The 18,997-nt window shown below is 43.3% G+C and overlaps 1 protein-coding gene across 7 annotated transcripts in view; it reads left to right on the top strand.

Moving 5' to 3' along the window:
• GRTP1 (growth hormone regulated TBC protein 1) overlaps positions 1-18,997 on the top strand; it is a 44,340-nt gene that overhangs the window by 18,226 nt on the left and 7,117 nt on the right. For 6 of the 7 annotated variants that reach the window (XR_016507409.1, XR_016507410.1, XM_090258159.1 and 3 more), the window contains 3 exons: positions 6,274-6,432; positions 10,752-10,876; positions 13,528-13,624. Coding sequence is in view for 5 of the 7 variants with exons in the window: in XM_090258157.1 (XP_090114283.1) it covers positions 6,274-6,432; positions 10,752-10,876; positions 13,528-13,624 (381 nt within the window). In the remaining 2 variants the exon portion in view is untranslated. The remainder of the gene's footprint in view (positions 1-6,273; positions 6,433-10,751; positions 10,877-13,527; positions 13,625-18,997) is intronic. The other variant, XM_090258158.1, reaches the window with a different exon arrangement.

Genomic DNA, 18,997 nt, shown 5'->3' with positions numbered 1-18,997 from the left:
AAATGACATAGTAAAGGATTTTGGTCCTGCAGTGTGGACACTTATAGCCAAAGGAACTCAGTCTCGGAACCCCATCCTTGGATATCAGCAAACACATCTTGAAATCCCCTTTTGATCCTGTTTTTTCACCTTATCTTGCCTTTTTTATGGCCCTACTGTGTTTTTTTCTCTTTTGGGAGGATTTTCATCTGTATTGCCTATCTTAATGAATCCAGAAACACAAGTGTCTACAAATCTTGACATTCAGCATATGTTCAGATAACTTATGTTGCTTGATTATGCTATTTGTGGATATGATGAGTATTTTCATTTTTCTTTGTCTATAGCCAATATCCAACAGAAGCCCTTCAGACAGCTTGCTCTTCCCCCATCAACCTTGAAGACCAAGTTCAACAAATTGTCCTACCTTGGCCTACCTGCTATTCTTATCCATGTTCATTTCCTATCTTGGGGTGAAGGGAATCCACAGGGGAAAAGCCTCATAGCCATTTGCTTCTCCTAGATCTCCTTCCTAGTGACTTAGAAAATCAGAACCATCTAAATTAGAAATGAATTACCAAAACATATTTTTAAAGACAAATACCAAAAATACCGAAGATTTGCTTTTGGGGGCAGATGTTTGGAGGTTAATTCTCTTGGGCCCAACTTCTTTTTTAAAAACTTTCCCCACTGGTATTTAAAAAATATTTTATTCTTGTGCAAATGTCAGCAATGACCTGTGGCTGAGCCCTACCCTTGGGAGTGTCAGTCTCGGAGGCCAAGAAAACCATTTCCATTCTTTTTTCTTAAGAAACATTGTCAATTCAGGTAACAAACATCAAAAAGTAGCAAACGCATTTGTTCTTCAACTTCTGGGTATTGTTACCACCATTAAGATTCATTGAGCTCTGACTGTATTTCAGGTACTAGGCTGAGTGCTATATTTCTATTTTATAGATGAGAAAACTGAGAACTGTTCAGGGTTTGGGGCTAGGAAGTCACAGTTGAGCCAATGTCTGATTCCATAGTGAGGGATTTAACCATTTTGCACTTTCCCTCCTTTTACCTTCTTTTAAACAAATTTTTTTTTGGAATTTATAGTGAAATTCACTCTTATTGTTATATAGTTCTATGAGTTTAGACAAATGTATAGAGTCACCTAATCTCACCACAAGGAAGATTCAAAGCAGTCCATTACCTACAGAATTCACTTCTGCTGCCCCTCGGTGGGCAGTCCCTGCCCCCATGCCATGCCACCACTGATCTCTTCATTCCTGTAATTCAGCCATCAGAAGATGTCTATAGCCCTGGCTGGTGTGGCTCAGTGGGTTGAGTGCTGGCCTGTGAACCCAAAGGTCTCTGGTTCGATTTCCAGTTGGGGCACATGCCTGGGTTGCAGCCCCCATTGGAGGTGTGCAAGAAGCAACCCATCAATGTATCTCTCGCACACCAAAGTTTCTCTCCCTCTCTTTCTCCCTCCCTTCCCCTCTTCCTAAAAATAAATAGATAAAATCTTTAAAAAAAAAAGATGTCCTATAAATAGGGTCATACACTTTATAGCCTTTTGAGTCTAGCTTCTTTCTCTTTTCCTTTAAAATTTTTTTTCTTAAAGTATGTTTTATTGGTTATGCTGTTACAGTAGTCCCAATTTGCTCCTCTCCCCCAGTACCCACCTTTCCTCCAGTAGTCCCACCCCCCTTAGTTCATGTCAATGGGTCATATATATAAGTTCTTTGGCTTCACCCTTTCCTGTATTATTCTTAACTTCCCCTGTCTATTTTGTACCTACCAATTATACTTCTTAATGCCTGCACCATTTCTCCTCCTTCCCCCTCCCAGCTGATAACCCTCCAAATGATCCCTATACCTATGATTCTGTTCCTGTTCTGGTTGTTTGCTTAGTTTGTTTTTTAGATTCTGTTGTTGATAGTTGAGTTTGTTGTCATTCTAATGTTCATAGTTTTGATCTCTTTCTTAGATAAGCCTTTTAACATTTCATATAATAATGGCTTGGTGGTGATGAACTCCTTTAGCTTTAGCTTGTCTGGAAAGCACTTTTATCTGCCCTTCTATTCTAAATGATAGCTTTGCTGGATAAAATAATCTTGGTTGTACGACTTTGTTTTTCGTCACTTTGAATACTTCATGCCAGTCCCTTCTTGCCTGCAAAGTTTCTTTTGAGAAATCAGCTGACAGTCTTATGGGAATTCCTTTGTAGGTAACTCTCTTCTTTTCTCTTGCTCCTTTTAAGAGTCTCTTTTTATCTTTTAACCTTTGGCATTTTAACTATGATGTGTCTTGGCTTGGTCCTCTTTGGGTCCAACTTGTTTGGAACTCTCTGTGCTTCCTGGACTGGTATGTCTATTTCCTTTGCCAAATTTGGGGAGTTTTCTTTCATTAGTTTTCAAGTAAGTTTTTAATTTCTTGCTCTTCTTATTCTCTCCTTGTTTTTGTTTTTTTAATTCTTGTTTCCTCATTTTGTACTGGTTGACTATTTATTTCTTCCTTATGTTCCAATTCTTTGATTTGAACCCTGGCTTTCTTTCGTTCACTATTGGTTCCCTGTGGATTTTTCCTTACTTCACTTAGTGTAGCCTTCATTTCTTCCCTTATGTGTTTGCCATACTCAGTGAGTTCTCTGAGCATCCTGATCACCAGTGTTTTGTACTTTACATCTGAGAGGTTGGCTATCTCCACTTTGTTTAGTTCTTTTTCTGGAGTTTTGACCTGTTCTTTCATTTGAGCCATATTTCTTTGTCTTCTTAATTTGGCAGCTTCCTTGTGTTTGCTTCTGGGTATTAGGTAGAGATGTTGTACCTGTTATGTTGTAAGGGGCAGAGCCTTAGGTATTATTCATCAGCGCAGGAGTGAATGGTTTCACCTTTTGTGGTACTGTATGTGGGGAAGGTGTTCAAGAGGGAACAATGCCACTTGCTCGGTACTCATCCCTTCCCGTATGTGACTGACGCCCCTCTAGCTGTTGCCCTAGTGGTGGCTCCCAGACTGGGTGGGTTTGCATAAGTCCTAGGCCCTCTAAATGGACTCTCCTGAGAGACAGGCAGTTTCTTCCGCTGCCCTAACCACCATTGGTTTTCACAGCCAGAAGCTATGAGGCTCTATTTTCCTGGCACTGGAACCCTGGGCTGTGCGGTCGGCCCTGCAGCTAGGATTGCTCCACAGGTGTCCCTCCTGGATTTTATTTACCACTTGTGAATGTGGGACCACCTGTTCTGCTGGCCATGGCCATGGCCACTGCCTTGAAGCTGCTGCCTCACCACCACCACACTGCGTCCTTTCCGCCCCAGCTCCCTGTCTCTGCCCCTCCTATGCATCTGGTTGAATACTTCTTAAATCCTTGGTTGTCGGATTTCCATACAGTTTGATTTTCTGGCAGTTCTGGTCATTTTTTGTTTTGAGGTTATTATGGTCCTTCTTATGGTTGTGCGAGGAGGCAAAGCATATCTACCTACGTTTCCATCTTGGTCATAAGTGTGGTCACATTCTTGACAGCACTTAATATTGTTGGTATTTTTTATTTTGACCATTCTTTGTTAGAAAGACTGTTCTGTCTGCATTGAAGTTTCTTTGCAACTTTGTCAAAAAGCAATTGATTCTATTTGTTTGGGTCTATTTCTGAATTTTTTAATATTCCATTAATCAATGTGTACATCCTTTCACCAATACCACAGTCTTGATTATTAAGTCCTTAGTAAGCCTTAAAATCAGATAGTGGGACTCCTTCAATTTCACTTCAAAATTGTTTTGTTCTTTTTGGTTCCTTTGCCTTTTCACATACATTTTAGAGAGGGGGTAAGGAAGGGAGAAAGAAAGGGAGAGAAACACTGATCAGTTCCCTCTTGCACCCACCTAACCAGGGAGCTAGACCACAACACAGGCATGTGCCCTGACCAGGAATTGAACCAGCAACCTTTCACTTTGTGGGATGGTGCTCAACCAACTTAGCCATGCCAGCCAGGGCTCCACATACATTTTAGAATCAACTTGTCATTATCAACTAAATATTCCTCTTGGAACATTAATAAGCATTGTATTGATTTATAGATCAATTCAGGAAGAATTGACATCTTAACAATATTGAGTCTTCCAATCCATGAACATGGTATATATGGTATATCTCTCCACTTATTTATATCTTCTCTGACTTCTTTTGCAGCATTTAGCATCCAGATCCTACAGGTATTTTGTTAGATTTATACCTAAGTATTTCTCTCTCTCTCTCTCTCTCTCTCTCTTTTTTTTTTTGTTAGAACAGCCCCCACCCGCTTTGGGACTGACCCTTCCCCTTGCTGGTCAACAGAAAATGATTCACAACTCTTTCAGGGTATTTCTGGTCATGATGCCCCCCAAGGGGTCATGAGACCTATTGCCAGCCTTCAGTATAAGTTATACTAAGTTGGAGGGAAAGTCAGACTGAATTATTAGTGTTTTTGATAGACTTAAAAATAAAACAAAGCTTACACTTTTCATGTTTCCATAATAGTACAAAGAGACTAAGTATGGAGGTGTTCTGCCAAGACATGATCCTCCAATGTGCATTTAAATTGGCAAAGAGGGTTTCTTAAATTTCTTTTCTTTAGGTGGGTTATTTTAGGGGATATTTTTTTTCCTCTTCTAGATATTTCCTCATCATCCTGCATCATTCCGCAAATGTTTAGTGTGCATTGACTGCCCCACATGCCCTCCTGGGCAGGTGCAGGGGTTTGGCCTCCTGGAGTTTCCATTTTAAGGTGCTCGTGAACAGATGATCGTAACTTGTGGGCCACCCTGGAGTTTGAGTTAATAACTTTTTACCAACAGTGCTTTTCCTGACTGTAGCCTAGAATGTTATTCTCATAATTTTATTTTGCTGTTAAATGCAGTTGGTGCCTCAGATTTTTTTTCTTTTTATGGCAGCTTGTGGAATTTCACTAATTGCAATAGCTTTTATTTTTTCCTAAAATGTGGCTTCTTTTAAAATAGTGATATTTATAAAAGTATATCAAAGGAAAACAAAACTGTGAATATTTGCTTTGAAAATGAACTGTTTTGGGGGTTAAATTAAGGTTATTAAAAGCATAATATAGCATCCCTGGGCTTACTGTAATTAATTTGAATGTTAATCTTACAAATTTTTTCCATTTGCCTGGGAAATCATGAACATTGATTGATTGAGGCCACTCATGGTTTTTGGCTTATTTTTCTGTATGTTTTTATGGTCATTAGGAAATTACTGATTACCTTTTCACATATTTATTTTCAATAAAGATATTCCTTCAAGATGCAGTAGTTCTCAATGTATAGAGATTAGTTGCAAAACAAGACAGGGACATCTGCAACTAAAGCTCATTGCTCCCAGCCAGGTGCTTCACACAAACTCACAGCTCAGATACTTGCTGTCTTCTATTTTCAGTTTGTCCTTGCACTGGTCTCTGCCCCACAGAGGGCTTCCCAGAACACTCATGTGACCTCAGTCCCCGCTGTTTCACGGTCACCTCCAGGGAAGGACCATGCATCTGGGCCTGACGCACTAGGGCCTCTGGGTCTGTCCCTGCCCTCAGATGTCCCTCCAGCCCCGTGGCTCTGCTTATAGCTCCCAGGACCTGCTGTGGGTCTCTTCCTGCTTCATGTCCTTTCACTTGATGAGGCTCCAGTCCCTCCTGCTTTCCTGGCATTTCCAGCTGCGTGCAGTGCCTGGGTCACAGTGACTTCCAGTCCAAGTAGCCCCTGCACAGCAGCTTGAGGCCAGGCCTGTGGCTAACCTGTCTTCACATTCGCAGCATCTGGCACAGTTTGTGTGGTGGGTGGCAAGGGAGGGCCAGAGGATGGGCCTCGAAGCCCCTGGTATTGGGTTATTGTAGTTTCCTGCCTCACTGTGCTCAGTTTGGGAGGAAGAGCAGGATTCTATAATGAGTATATGTACCAGTTTTGGTGGAGCTGTATGAAGTTTTGCATCTTTTTAAAAAATCCTCACCCGAGGATATGTTTATTGATTTTAGAGTAAGAGGAAGGGAGTGAGAGAGAGGAGAGAGAGAGACACACACACACACACACACATAGATGTGAGAGAGGTGAGAGAAATATCAATCACTTGCTTCCTTTGCATGTCCAGGCCGGGGATTGAACCAGAAACCTTTTGGTGTATGGGAAGATACTTCAACCAACTGAGCCACCTGGCCAGGGCAAGTTTTGCATCTTGTTAATGTTTGATTTAAGGAGAGCACTGGTGAGCTAAAGGCATTGAAATCAGTGCCATTTGCTCTATCCTCCTGAAGCTGCCCCTTCTCTCCATTTCAGTGAAGCGCTACATCCGGAAAGGCATTCCACTCGAGCACAGGGCCCGCGTCTGGATGGGGGTGAGCGGAGCCCAGGCCCAGATGGAGAGGAACCCTGGCTACTACCACCGACTTCTCCAGGGAGAGAGGAACGACAGCCTGGAGGAGGCCATCAGGACAGGTGACACACGGTATCCATCCCTGGGTGCTGGGTGGCCAAGGCAGGAGGGGGAGAGTGGGAGCAGGAATTATCTTCCAAATAGGGTTTGCATCCAGGCTTTGAAGTCACGAAGTTGATGAAGAAAAGAACATTGTTAAAGATGCACCAACTGATTTCAATTGGAAATTATATTTTTCTTCAAGGATAATCAAAACTTAAGCATTCATGAGGGGAGAACAATGTCTTTAATTTACTCAGAAAATTTTTGAGCACCTAGCTAGCTAGTAAGGAAAATGCTAACAGAAAGACCAAGTTTCTTTCAAGAAGAAGCCCTTGAGGGAAGTGAGAAGGCCGCTGAGCAAGCAATCCTAACACAGTAGGGTATTTGCTGTATGGACGTGTGCTAATGGGAACATGCGGGACTTACAGCTACACATGCATCACAGAGCCACACACCAGAGTTCTGTCCTGTGGAACAAAAGGTCTCTGGTTCAATTTCCGGTCAGGACATGTGCCTGGATTGTGGGCCAGGTCCTCAGTTGCGAGCGTGCAAGAGGCAATGGATCAGTGTTTCTTTTCCTCTTTTTCTCCCTCCCTTCCTCTCACTCTAAAAAATAACATCTTTAGAAAATTTTTTAAAAATCAATTACTTTAAAGGGCTGAGAGGTTGGACTGACTAGTGGTGGTAGAGAGTGGTGTGTCCCCAACATAAGAAATGAGGGTCCTTCAGTCTTTGGGGTCTCCTATACCCAGGGTTGGAACCAGTGGGGAGAACTGGGGATGCTGAACCCTTCATATGCATCCTGATTGCATAGCAAACCTAGGTCAAAGGTCTCAGAACAGATGCTGTGTTGGCTTTGCCCCACAGCCCGGCGCCGTCACTCAGCAGGGCTAGAAATGCTTATTCAGGTTGGGTCCACGGGAGGCTAAGCATATTAAATATAATAGAATGTTGCTATTTGTTTGAAAAATAAATTTAGAGGCTCTGTTTAGTGCCAACATTTTTGGATAAATATTTTTTATTGTGGTATAATATACATAATACAAAATTTATCATTTTGTCTCCCCAAAGTGAAACTCTGTCCCCATTAAACATTAACTTCTGGTCCCCAATCCCTGGAACCCACCATTCTACTTTCTGTCTATAGGAATTTGATGACTCTAAGTACCTCACATAAGGGGAATCATACAGTATTTTCTTTTTGTAACTGGTTTAATTCACTGAGCATAATATCCTCAGAGTTTATCCACGTTGTAGCTTGGGTCAGAATTTCCTTTTTAAGGCTGAATGATATTTCTTTGTATATATACACTGCTTTGTTTAACTTTTCATTCATTGATGGACACTAGGGTTGCTTCCACCTTTTGGCGATTGTGAATGATGTTGCTATGAGCATGGGTGGACAAATATCTCTTCGAGACCCTGCTTTCAGTTTTATTGGGTATATTCCAAGAAGTGGAATTGCTGGATCACCTGGTAATTCTGTGTCTATTTTCTGGACAAACCCTGGCTGGTTTGGCTCAGTGGATTGAGCGTCGGCCTGCGAGCTAAGTGTCGCTGGTTCGATCTTCCAGTCAGGGCACATCAGAGAAGGAAAACACTGACTCCAAAAAACCTCCACTGCCTTGCAGCATACCTCTTCAGGGGAAAGGCTAAGGGAGTAAACCCCGACAGAAAATCCGGAGCCGCAGTCCCTAAGGCGGTTTGACGTTGTAGTCAACACCGGCAACTCGTGCGGCGCACCTGAAGCCAAGCTGTATTGACTCCGTCTTTCCCTTGGGCCCTTCAGCTGCGAAGAGAGGGGGGGTCTGCTGCATGGGCAACAGCAGACCCTCCATATCACCCTGCCCAGGCTCTGTAGCTTCAGCTTCACTGGAGAGGACACTCCAGCGTCATCGCAAGATGTCGATTCAACATGGGAGGAGACAGATACCGTGTCACTCCCGAGTCGGACTGCACAGCCATTCTCGGCGGTGCAGATAGACTCTTAAGAAGCTACACCATCGTCTCTCGAGACGGACGGCTGCCGACGACGATTTTCTGGACAAATCATTTTACCGGATTGGTAGAGTTGGATGTTTCATGTCATGCAAGCATAGTCTGAATATCTTTGTTCACATCTACTTCCACAGTGAAACGTAACATTTCTCATAGAAAGATTTTAAAACATATTGAAAAACTTTTCATAATAAAAAAAGATTACATAGAAATGAGTACAGTTGGTTAGTGTAGTCTGAATTGGTAAAAAAAAAAACCATTTTCTCCTGATCAGCTGCAGTTTTGGGAATGCTTAGAATTCCAGAAAAAATATTTTTGTGGGAATATTTTAAAAATATAAATGAGTTATGTACTTACATTAATAACAGTTTTCTATTCATTAGTTCATTAATTGTAACAAATGTACGATACTCATAAAAAATAAATTAAATAAAATATATTGAAATACAATTAAAAAGAAAAAAGAAATGTGACCATGGTCGATGCAACAGAGGCCCTGTGTCTCCCACTTCTCGCACCTTCTTGGGAATGAGACGACTCAGTCAGGAGTGACTGCAAAGATCCTCACTGTTTCCTGTGATACTGTCGGTCCTCCAGGCTATCAAAACTCTGAAAGGCACCAGCTAAAGGAAAAAGGGATAGAGAATGAGACAGGTTTTGGGAGGCAATTAAAAAAATTTTTTTTGTAGAAAACACAATAAAAAACAACGTGCTTTGGGACACTAAGCTTGAATTCTGCTCAGATCTAGTTTGTTGTTGTTTTTAAAATATTTTATTTATTTACTTTTAGAGAGTGGGGAAAGGAGGGAGAGAAACGCCCATGTGGGAGAAAGATGGGTTGCCTCTTGCACACCCCCAGCTGGGGACCTGGCCTGGCCCACAACCCAGGCATGTGCGCTGACTGGGAATCAAACCGGCAACCTTTCAGTTCTCAGGCCAGCGCTCACTCCACTGAGCCACACCAGCCAGGGCTCAGATCTTATTTTTTATAAGCAAAGACAAGGCCTGGGGGCCAAGTTGGGAACAGAATGATTGCCACAGCATTTCACAGCAGATTTATGGACATCATGCTAAAAAAGAGGTTGGATTTCCATAGGCATATTGGGGAGCTACCGTGCATGCTTATCTTACACTGTGACAGAGAAAGGTAATGGTCATGCAGGTCCTGTGTTGAGATCTGCTGGCTGTATGTGTAACAGTTTGTTTTTGTTATCATATATAGCACAGTAGCAAACACGCCACTAATCTAACTAAGTGGGGGTCAGTGGAGTTAGAAAAGATGTAATGGTTTATGTTGACATATATCTTGTATGTTCTTGCACCTATCTACAGAGTTAATATATAAAACTCAGCTCTAAAGTCAGGCATTGGCCCTGGCTTGTGTGTCTCAGTTGGTGACAGTGTCAACCCGTAGACTGAAAGGTTGCAGGTTTGATTCATGGTCAGTGTTGCAGGTTTGGTCCCCGGTTGGGGAGTGTACAAGAGGCAACTAATGCATGTTTCTCTCTCACATCAATGTTTCTCTCTCTCCCTCCTTTCCCCTCTAAGATCAATAAACATGTCTTCAGGTGAGGATTAAAAAAAAGAAAGTCAGGTGTTGTCTTGGTGACCTTGACCAGTACGCGTGCCCCTGCCCTGGGCCCTGGTGTGAACCGCAGGCTGGCTGGGAGGGCCGGGCTGAGGAAGTGGGTGTCTGATGAACAGGAAGAGGCTGGCTTGGGAAACCCTCCTGTGGACAAAGGCTGACAGTGCAGAATTTATTTAGTCCTTAGTTTCCAGTTTTGTTTATCTCTGGAAGGGAATCTCTATGTGTTCTACCTCTTTATGTTTTCAATCTTCAGAATTGGGAAAATTTCCAGAGTTTTGTGTAAAATGGTCATCTGTCATCTGTTGTCCTAGAGTTAAGCCTCCTCCTAGCTAAAAGAGGGCAGCGTGAGGGCAGGTTTGTGGGGTGGAGAGAAGTGAGGAAAAAATTGGGGCCCCACAATGGTCTGGGCCTCAGCTGGAGAAGCTCACTCTGCTGTCACTGATTTTGAGAGAATTGCTCCTGGGGCCCACTGGTGTCCCCTTTGGTGTGGCTGGAGCAGGACAGGGGTCCTTGGAGTACCCTCTTCTTCCTTCCTGACTCCAGTCACCCAGGACCTTGACTGGGGGCTGCAGGTGCTCACTGCCCATGAAGGGCAGCCGGTTCTTCTGGGGTGATGCAAATGTGTGCCCAGGGTTGAAACCGTTCCTTAGACTGAGATGGAGCCCAGTGCGTCACCAGGTGGAGTTTGGTACATCACAGGACGTCTTCTATTCCCACTTTTTGAATAATTCTGTGTCATTAATTTCTCTGCAGACATGAACAGGACCTTCCCGGACAATGTAAAATTCCGCAAGAACGCAGATCCCTGTTTACAGAAGACCCTGTACAATGTGCTCTTGGCCTATGGGCACCACAACCAAGGTGTGGGATACTGCCAGGTAAGCTCCCAGGAAGGGGAAACCACTGACACCCACAGACTTACAACAGGGACACTCTCCAGGTGCACATTAACTGTTCTTTATCAGTGTAAGTCGTGACACCTGCGCAGACTGTGACTTTAACTGTTTCCCAGTTACAAACGTAATAAAACCTCTATTGAATGATTTCTTTTGGTATCAGGCTACAGTGAGAGGGGGTGAAGGTGGAGAGTTGGGAAGCAGGTGGGAATAACTGCAGTGAACACAGGGCTGTCTTTTGTAGGACACGAAGTAAACTAAGAGCACCTTATTGCCCTGGGGCAGATTGTGTGTGGGTGTGTGTGTTGGAGGGTGGGGATGGCGGTGTTCCTTTGAGGTTGTTTTTGGAAGTCGGCTCTTCCCTGTAATTAAAGGTAATAGTTGCCTCATCACCTGCCAATTGGTCGCCTTGTTTTGGACTTGCTGTATGAAGCACACGTGAGGTGAGGAAGAATCATTTCTTGTTTCCCTGTGAAATGGGCCCAGCCTGCAGTATATCAGAGGGACACTCATATTCATAACAGGGAAAGCAAGAAGAGCCTGAGTTAGGAGCAGCTGCAGCCATGCCCTCTGGGTGCTGCATGTGATTTGGCCGCACTGCCTTTGAGATGTGCTGGTTCAGTCTCTGAGCTCGCAGGCCCGTGAGCCCCAAGCCACTGGGTGTGCCAGGCAGGGTGTTGGCAGAAGCTGCCCACTTCCTGTTCCTGGGAATGCTGCTAGTTGTCATAGCTACAAGCAGGAGCCCACAGATGTCATGGGAGGAGAGTGGCTTTCCCTGTCCCTGAGGTGGCATGTTCCATGCTGCTGGAGCCTGAGGCTTGTCTAAAGGTTTCCTGAGAGGAGGGCGAGTAAGCCCCACTGTGGTGGGAAATGTACATCTAACAGTCACGGGCTCCAGAAGCTCGTCATAAAGGCCAGGGAGCCGTGAGCATTTGGGTCCTTAAGAAGGTTTGAACACACAATGTGCAGTGGGAGTTGCTTTGGGAATTTGCACTCCTGCGTGGTCAGCATGTGGCATGGCTCTGGGCTCCAGAGAGGAACAGGGGAGAAATGGGAGAAGGAGTGAGGCAGATCCTTTTTCAAAAGACCAGCGGCAAAGAAACATCATAGTTAGTACTCCTATTCACCTGAATAATTCATCAAGTTGTGTTTTTACATTGCTCTGTCACTGAGAGGCAGTGCCTTCAAAAAGATCAAGCTGGCATGGGCCTGTTTTTCCCATACAGAATTCCTGTCATTCTCTGATTTTATGACTGTCATTAACTTGTCCTGAAACGAGGACTCTGCCTTCTGGAGATGGGGAAGCAGGGTGGCTGAGAGATTGTCCTAAGATTATTCTAGTTACTGTTCTTATGGATTTAAAAAATAGCTTTAAAAAAAAAAAACCACACCATTTTAAATATTACCATGATGTCAAAACTACTGGCTTTAGGGGCCTTGGCTGGGGCTCAGTTGGTTAGAGCATCATCCCGATACACCAAGGTTGCATGTTCAGTCTCCTGTCAGGGCACAGATAAGAATCAGCCAATGAATGCATAAATAAGTGGAACAACAAATCGATGTTTAACTCTCTCTTAAAAACAAAAAACAAAAAACTATCGGCTTTGGAATGTATGTTGGCTTTTGGAATACGTATGTATACACATACACACACATGTTGCATTAGCTTCCCGGGGCTGCCGTGACAAAGTACAATGAACTGAGAGGCGTGAACAACAGAAACTGTCTCTCAGTTCTGGAGTTCAGAAGTCTGAGATCAAGGTGTGGGTGGGGCTGGTTCCTTCTCAGGCTGTGAGGAGAATCTTTTCCAGGCCATTCCCCCAGCCTCTGGTGGTGCCTGGCAATTCTTGGCGTTCCTTGACTTTTAGATGCATCACCCAGTGTCTGTTTTCCTCTTCACATGGTGTGGTGTTTCTGTGTCCATATTTATCTTGTTGGTTGAAAAGAGTTGGATTTTTCCCTTATTATTAGAGAAAATACATACTTATTTTAGAAAATACAGGCAGACCAAAAAGAAGATAGAAATTGTTTGAAACCTAGTCACGCAGAGATGACACTAACTCACTGTTGTTAAGTGCCCACCCACCATGCTCTTCCCTGAGTCTAGCTGATTCTTTCAGATGAGAGAGGCACATACTTCAAGTATATTGGCAACATCTGCCCTTTGGCAATTGTGCACCATGAATTTCTCAAAAAACTCTTGGTTAGAGAATCTCTTTCAACATCCCCATATGTCGGACCGTGTTCCTTTATGGATTTTATGAAATATGGCTACTGGTATAGTTTCCCCTGTGATATAGAGTTTCATGTTATTAATCTTTTTAAACCATTTGGAAGTTGTATTTTATCATAAGGTTACCATTAGTTGAAGAGTCTTTGATTTTAGTATTCTAAGGCAGTATTCAGAAGTTTCTTTTAATCATTTTCTTTTTCTTCCTTTTCTTATAGGCTTGACTAAATGCATTTCTAGATGTCAGATCATTAGATCTCCAAAGTTGTACTAAAAGGTCATTCTAGAATTATGCAAGTTTTAGGGAAATGAAAAGTTAGTAGTTAGCAGCCCAATGATTACAGAATCTTATGGTGTTTTAAAACTCAAAATGAATTGCTGTTTCTCATTTTTCTAATTTCAGGGAATGAATTTTATAGCGGGGTATCTTATTCTTATTACAAAGAATGAAGAAGAATCGTTTTGGCTATTAGACGCTCTTGTTGGAAGAATACTACCTGGTATGTTGAAAATTCATGTTATATGCCCTTCCCTGTCTTGTTTCTGGTGTTATCGAAATGATTCAGTTGACAAGTCAAGAGTTGGTGAAAATATAACTAAATTGTTTGGGAGTTGAGGTTAAAAAATCCTTTTGCAATGAAGTTAAACAGAAGAAAAATGTTTAAGATGATTGGCTCCAGCTAGAGAGCTGGTTATTTTTGTGTCTTAGAGCTTGAATTTGAGGCCGTGTGCTTGGCTCATCTGTTCTTCAGTCTGTACTGTTTGTGTTGAGACTTGTTGGGCCTTAGTATGTCTTATGATCATGAAATCTGTGAGAGCTTCCTTTGGTTACATGCATATATTTGTTTTTGAGTTAGTGAATGGTACTATTACTGTTACTAAGATGAGAATCATTCTTTTCATACATTGCTACCTTTCTATTTGTTGACTATTGTTTTAACTAATAAATAATTTATTTGTGAATAAACATCCACTGATTTTGGTAATGCACAATGTAGACTATGAGCTAAAGAGTTGGATCACTTCAGGAAGAGAAGTGACCAAAGCCATCTCAGTGGGAGAGGACTTGATGGTAATGATTGTTCTGAAAGACAGGCACAGTTATGAAGTCCTCATGACTGGTGGGTGGGGAGATAACAGGCTTCCCATGGTAGTGAGCCCTGGGTTGGTCTTGTTATTTGTGTCTGCCCCTGGGCGTCCTTTGTGCCTCTCTCCTCTGTCACACATGCCTCCCTGAGTTAGGCCAGACCCACCCCAGGACAGCGCCCAGGGACTTCTCTGAAGAGCTAGTTCCTGTCTCTAGAAACTCCGTGCCGAAGTCATGAGCATGGTGTGCACATAGCACATTTCAGTTTCCATGCTAACCTGAGCCTACATTCTCACTTAATCCTCAGAACTACTACTATACCACATAGACCCAGCCATTAAGCCCATTTTACAGAGGAGGACACTTAAGCTTGAATCCCACAGCCATCTGCGGCAGAGTCTGAGTTCAAATCCATGGCTGTGTGACTCCAAGACCTCGGCAGGGTAGAGTGAACCTGAGTGGCGCTGTTAAAGAATGGGAGAATCTGGGAAGGTCCAGGCAAATGGGGGCACTCCTCATGCTCTGGTGCTCCCATTAATAAGGGCTCAGGAGTGGACATGCCGGAGGCCAGGCTAGACGGAGTTGCCCATGAGGAAGGGAAAGGGGAGAGGTCCTGAGTGTGAGAAAAGAGCCTGAAGGGGGAAAGGACCCTACCAGTCCCAGCTTCAATGTGAAGGTCTGAACTTCAGTCATGGGGAATTATGAGGAAGAGGGAGTCAAGACCTTCCAATGAAATATTGACAGAACTTTGTAACGTGTTCACTGTTTGCTTCAGTTATGTCCTCAGACTGAATTATAATGACAATTTATATCCACGATCAATTCAGTTCTGGGGTGTCGGAAACATCAGTGAACAAAACATTAAAGGTCCTGCCCTAGTGAAATTCCCACTGTAGTAAGAGGTCCAGCAATAAGTGGCAGGAACCAAAACACAACCCATAATAAGTAGTTAAAATATATAGTGTTAATGTTCATATACACAGACCCAGGAAAAAGCCCTGAGATTGAAAATTTACCTCCATAAGTGGAGGGCAAGGAAAGACCTAACAAGGAGGCTGGCAATTGATATAGTTTATTAAGGAAAACTTACATTTGAGACATGTCTTTGGCAGCTCCAAGACAAAATGGATCCATGTGCCACTTGGCAGGTGCCAAAGAATTCTATAAGGTAAAAGGGGGGATAGTCATGGGTGCTAGTGTGTGAATGCTACCAGGTACAGGAAATTACTTTACATGCTTGACCAGGTCAGGACAACAACCTGTTCCAGGGACCAGCACTTAGTAGGAGACAAGGGATGAGTGCTGATTTATATCAGAATGAATGTCAGTTATGATCAGATGGCCTCTAAAGGGGGTTTGCATAAAGCAACCTGCATTCTGGTCTGGGTCCAGCTCAACAGACAGACAGCGGTCATGTCATAGAACAGTTTCTCCTCCACAGTTAATGAACAAAATTTAACTGAGTAAATTTGAAGATCTAATTGGCTTTTTAAAATGATTCATTAATCAAGCAGCAACTCATTAATAAGTAGAGAGATACTATATGCGGGCTTATACAAGATGGAAGGCTTTTATAGAAAGGCAGGCAGGACAAAGAAATCATCAAGAGAAAATGAAAGTTCATTAAAGGAAAGTAAATGTTCAGGTGATGATGACTTCTCATTGGCTGAGCTGTGACGTTTCCATTGGCTGGCCTTGTTGCTGGGCAGAAGGAAAATCTTCCTCTTGCTGGGTATTAAAATAGTCAAGTGTTGAGGTCTGCAACTGAGGTCCTCCTGTTTGGGGTAGTTGACCTCAAGTGGTAGGGTGTGATAGCTCCCTCTATAGGCCTTCCAAACTCCAATTTTGGTTGAGGTTTCCTTTAATATTCACAACAGATTATTAGCAGGTGATAAAAAAAACAAAACGCAAGACTAGACTGCTCCTGAAATGTCATTTTCTATCATTATTAGGTTCAGTCAGAGTAAACTGCAGTGCCATCAGGTCTTGATTCAAAAACAAAAGAATATATCAAAATAAAAGTGTTAGGACTGTGTGGGGAAAAAAGGGATTACCCTTGTCATTGGAGAGCTCTCCAAATGCAAAGAGGCGGCTGTATGCCATGTAATTATATGGAAGACTCAGAGCAAAGTCAAGCCAAGAAGGCTTGAAGGAAGAATACTGGAGATTTATTACAATGCTATAATAATTAAAATTGTGTGGTATTAGTTTATTGATATATAAATAGAAAAGAGGCCAGACATCCATTGGTCTACTGACCTATTAATCTGTTAGAATATTTGAAATATCACTTGGTGACAATTGACTGTTTATATGAAAGAAGACAAAATTAGATCCTTATTTCTATTCCAGATGGAGGCAGACTTTTGTGAAAAAGCAAATAGGCATTTTACAATGTAGGAAACCTGAATGGCCAATACAGTTACAAAGAGATGATCAAGTTCTGCTGTGAACCAGGAAATGCAGATTTAAACAACAATGAAGTAGGATGTCAAAGCCAGCATAGCCCCCTGATGGCCTTGATTCTAGGCAAGTGACACCCTAGTTTCAGAGCAGTTGAAATGGGATAAAAGTCAGGGTTAGAACTGAAGACAACATTGTTATAGACCTCTCACAAAGGTGCTCTCAGAGTCAGAGAGTCACTTGTACCAAGTCACGGAACTCGTGGTCTTGTGCATGCCTTGCCAGCCTCCTGTCTTGCTGACTGAGCCCTCCTCAGGCACTGCCACCTCTAGGAATGTTACTGTGTTATACAAAAGTTAATAGTCACACAGATAAGGTTTACTCAAAGGATTTCACTTTTACACTTAAATGCCTCTTATGGTCCCAAGTCAACAAAATGCTAGCAAACAATGTCCATGCAGGCTAAACTGAGCCTCCACATATCCACACCCAGAATTCTGTCTCACGCAGATCTCCTGTGACATCAAGGAGCCTCTCAGGAACCAGTGATGGCTCTCCTGATTAGTCACCACTCAAACCAAGGCATTCAGTGAAAGGGTGCAAAAGAAAAAACAGATTCACTTCATGGATAGAAGAGAATTCCTGAGCCCTGCAGAGATGCAGGTGCTTGTGGTGCCCATTTGACTTCAAGAAATGGAGGGGGAGCACCATCTTGGGTAACTACATCAAGTAATGAGTCAGTGCAATAATGAACTAATAATATATTGGCATCCTGAAAAGCTGGTCGGACCTGTTTTCCTTTGAAACACAGGGAAACAGGGTGCTAATTGCTCCTCACAGAAATAGCCTAGCTCAAGCTAGAAGGTGTGGCTGAGATGAGTATTGATAAGACACATTCTGTGGGGTGAGGTTCACAGCCTCTGAGGGCTAGAGCTGGGACAGGGTGAGGACCACTGGGCTCCATTCACCTCAGCTGCACCTGAGTATGTGTTTCAAGTGTTCTCCTGATTAACTTGCCTATAGCGTCTCCCCCATAGGGTCCATAGCCTGTGGGACGAGCGTTTACTTTTTCACAGGCAGACACTTCATCCATGGGCTGAAGAGCATCAGGTTTGGAATTCGGCTACACAGGTTTGAATCCCCGCTGTACTGCTTACTACTCATGTAGCAGTAATCATGGGTACGTTTTAAACCTGTGTGCCCCACCCCTGCAGCAGCTCCCACCCCTGAGACAGCATCTGTGCACCTGCCACCAGCCATTAATTAGGTTGTCTGCAAAGGTGAATGTCCCCAGGAGAGGCATAACGAGGGGGCCCGAGGGAGGCGGGACCCACTGAGGGGCTACTGAGGATTTCCCTGTGCCTGTGCACAGCTGAGTGCTGCAGACGGGGCCTACAAGGAATGTCGATGTTTCGCCTTCAACATTCAAGGGCAGAATGCAGCGAGGAGAGAAAGTAGTTATGGAGGGTTTCATGATCTTCCTTTGGTGACTGCTCAGGCCTGTGGCTGTCTGTGGTGTGACTTTGACATCTATTTTTGGAAGCTGCCATAAGCCCTCTCCATAACAAGGACAAGGTTGTGCTGTGCTCTCAGCTTAAATGTCCTTCTTGGCAAATCCTCTTATCACTCCTGCGCTTAAACCTGGTTCCTCTGAGATGTCACACGCATAACTGGGTTGGCACTCAGGACAGTCTTGAAAGAACAGAAAGTCTTTGCTTCTTTCTCCCCACGTGGACCAGAATATTGCTGAATTAAAAAGGAAAAGAGAGCAAATGGCTGTGTTTCAAGAGGTAGATGCAAAATAAATATGTGAAAGGAAAATTTTTTTTTCAGTCGCTGATATTTTATAACTCAGTTGGCTTCTAGTAAATTATTTTCAATGTACTTTAGTATTAAACATAGTTTATTGTAGCTTACTCTTTGAAAGTTAGTAACAGGACTGTGATATTGTGCCAATATTCATAACAATTATTTAATTGACAAGACCATCTATTCCTTTGCCATGGTGAATGACCATGTTGCAATGAGGTGCAAAGCATGGGTCCTCTGAACATAGGGGAACAACCCCCTGCAATCCTGCAGGATTGAAGGCAGGGAGAGGGAATGGTACAGCATTTATGATACATTGCGTGACAACAGGGAAGTTAAGAGCCGAGCCTTCCTGAAGGGAAGAGGGCTGCCTGCCAGGGCGAATTGTGTACATGACTCTGAGAGCAGACAGTGACTCATGGGAGGGGAGCTCACACAGTACCTGCTCAAGAGGTTAGGGGTAGAGGCCACCCAGATGCCCCTGTGTCACTGGGAACTCCTTCCCTGACTAAAAATGGCAGCCAAAAAAGGGCAAAAGACACCGAGGAACAGACAGAAATGGCGAACACTAATG

This window comes from Furipterus horrens, unplaced genomic scaffold, assembly GCF_987537825.1.
Source record: "Furipterus horrens unplaced genomic scaffold, mFurHor1.1.pri manual_scaffold_12, whole genome shotgun sequence".
Classification (NCBI taxonomy): Eukaryota; Metazoa; Chordata; class Mammalia; order Chiroptera; family Furipteridae; genus Furipterus; species Furipterus horrens.
Note: the sequence above shows the minus strand (reverse complement) of the source record. Positions and strands in the feature narration are given on the sequence as shown.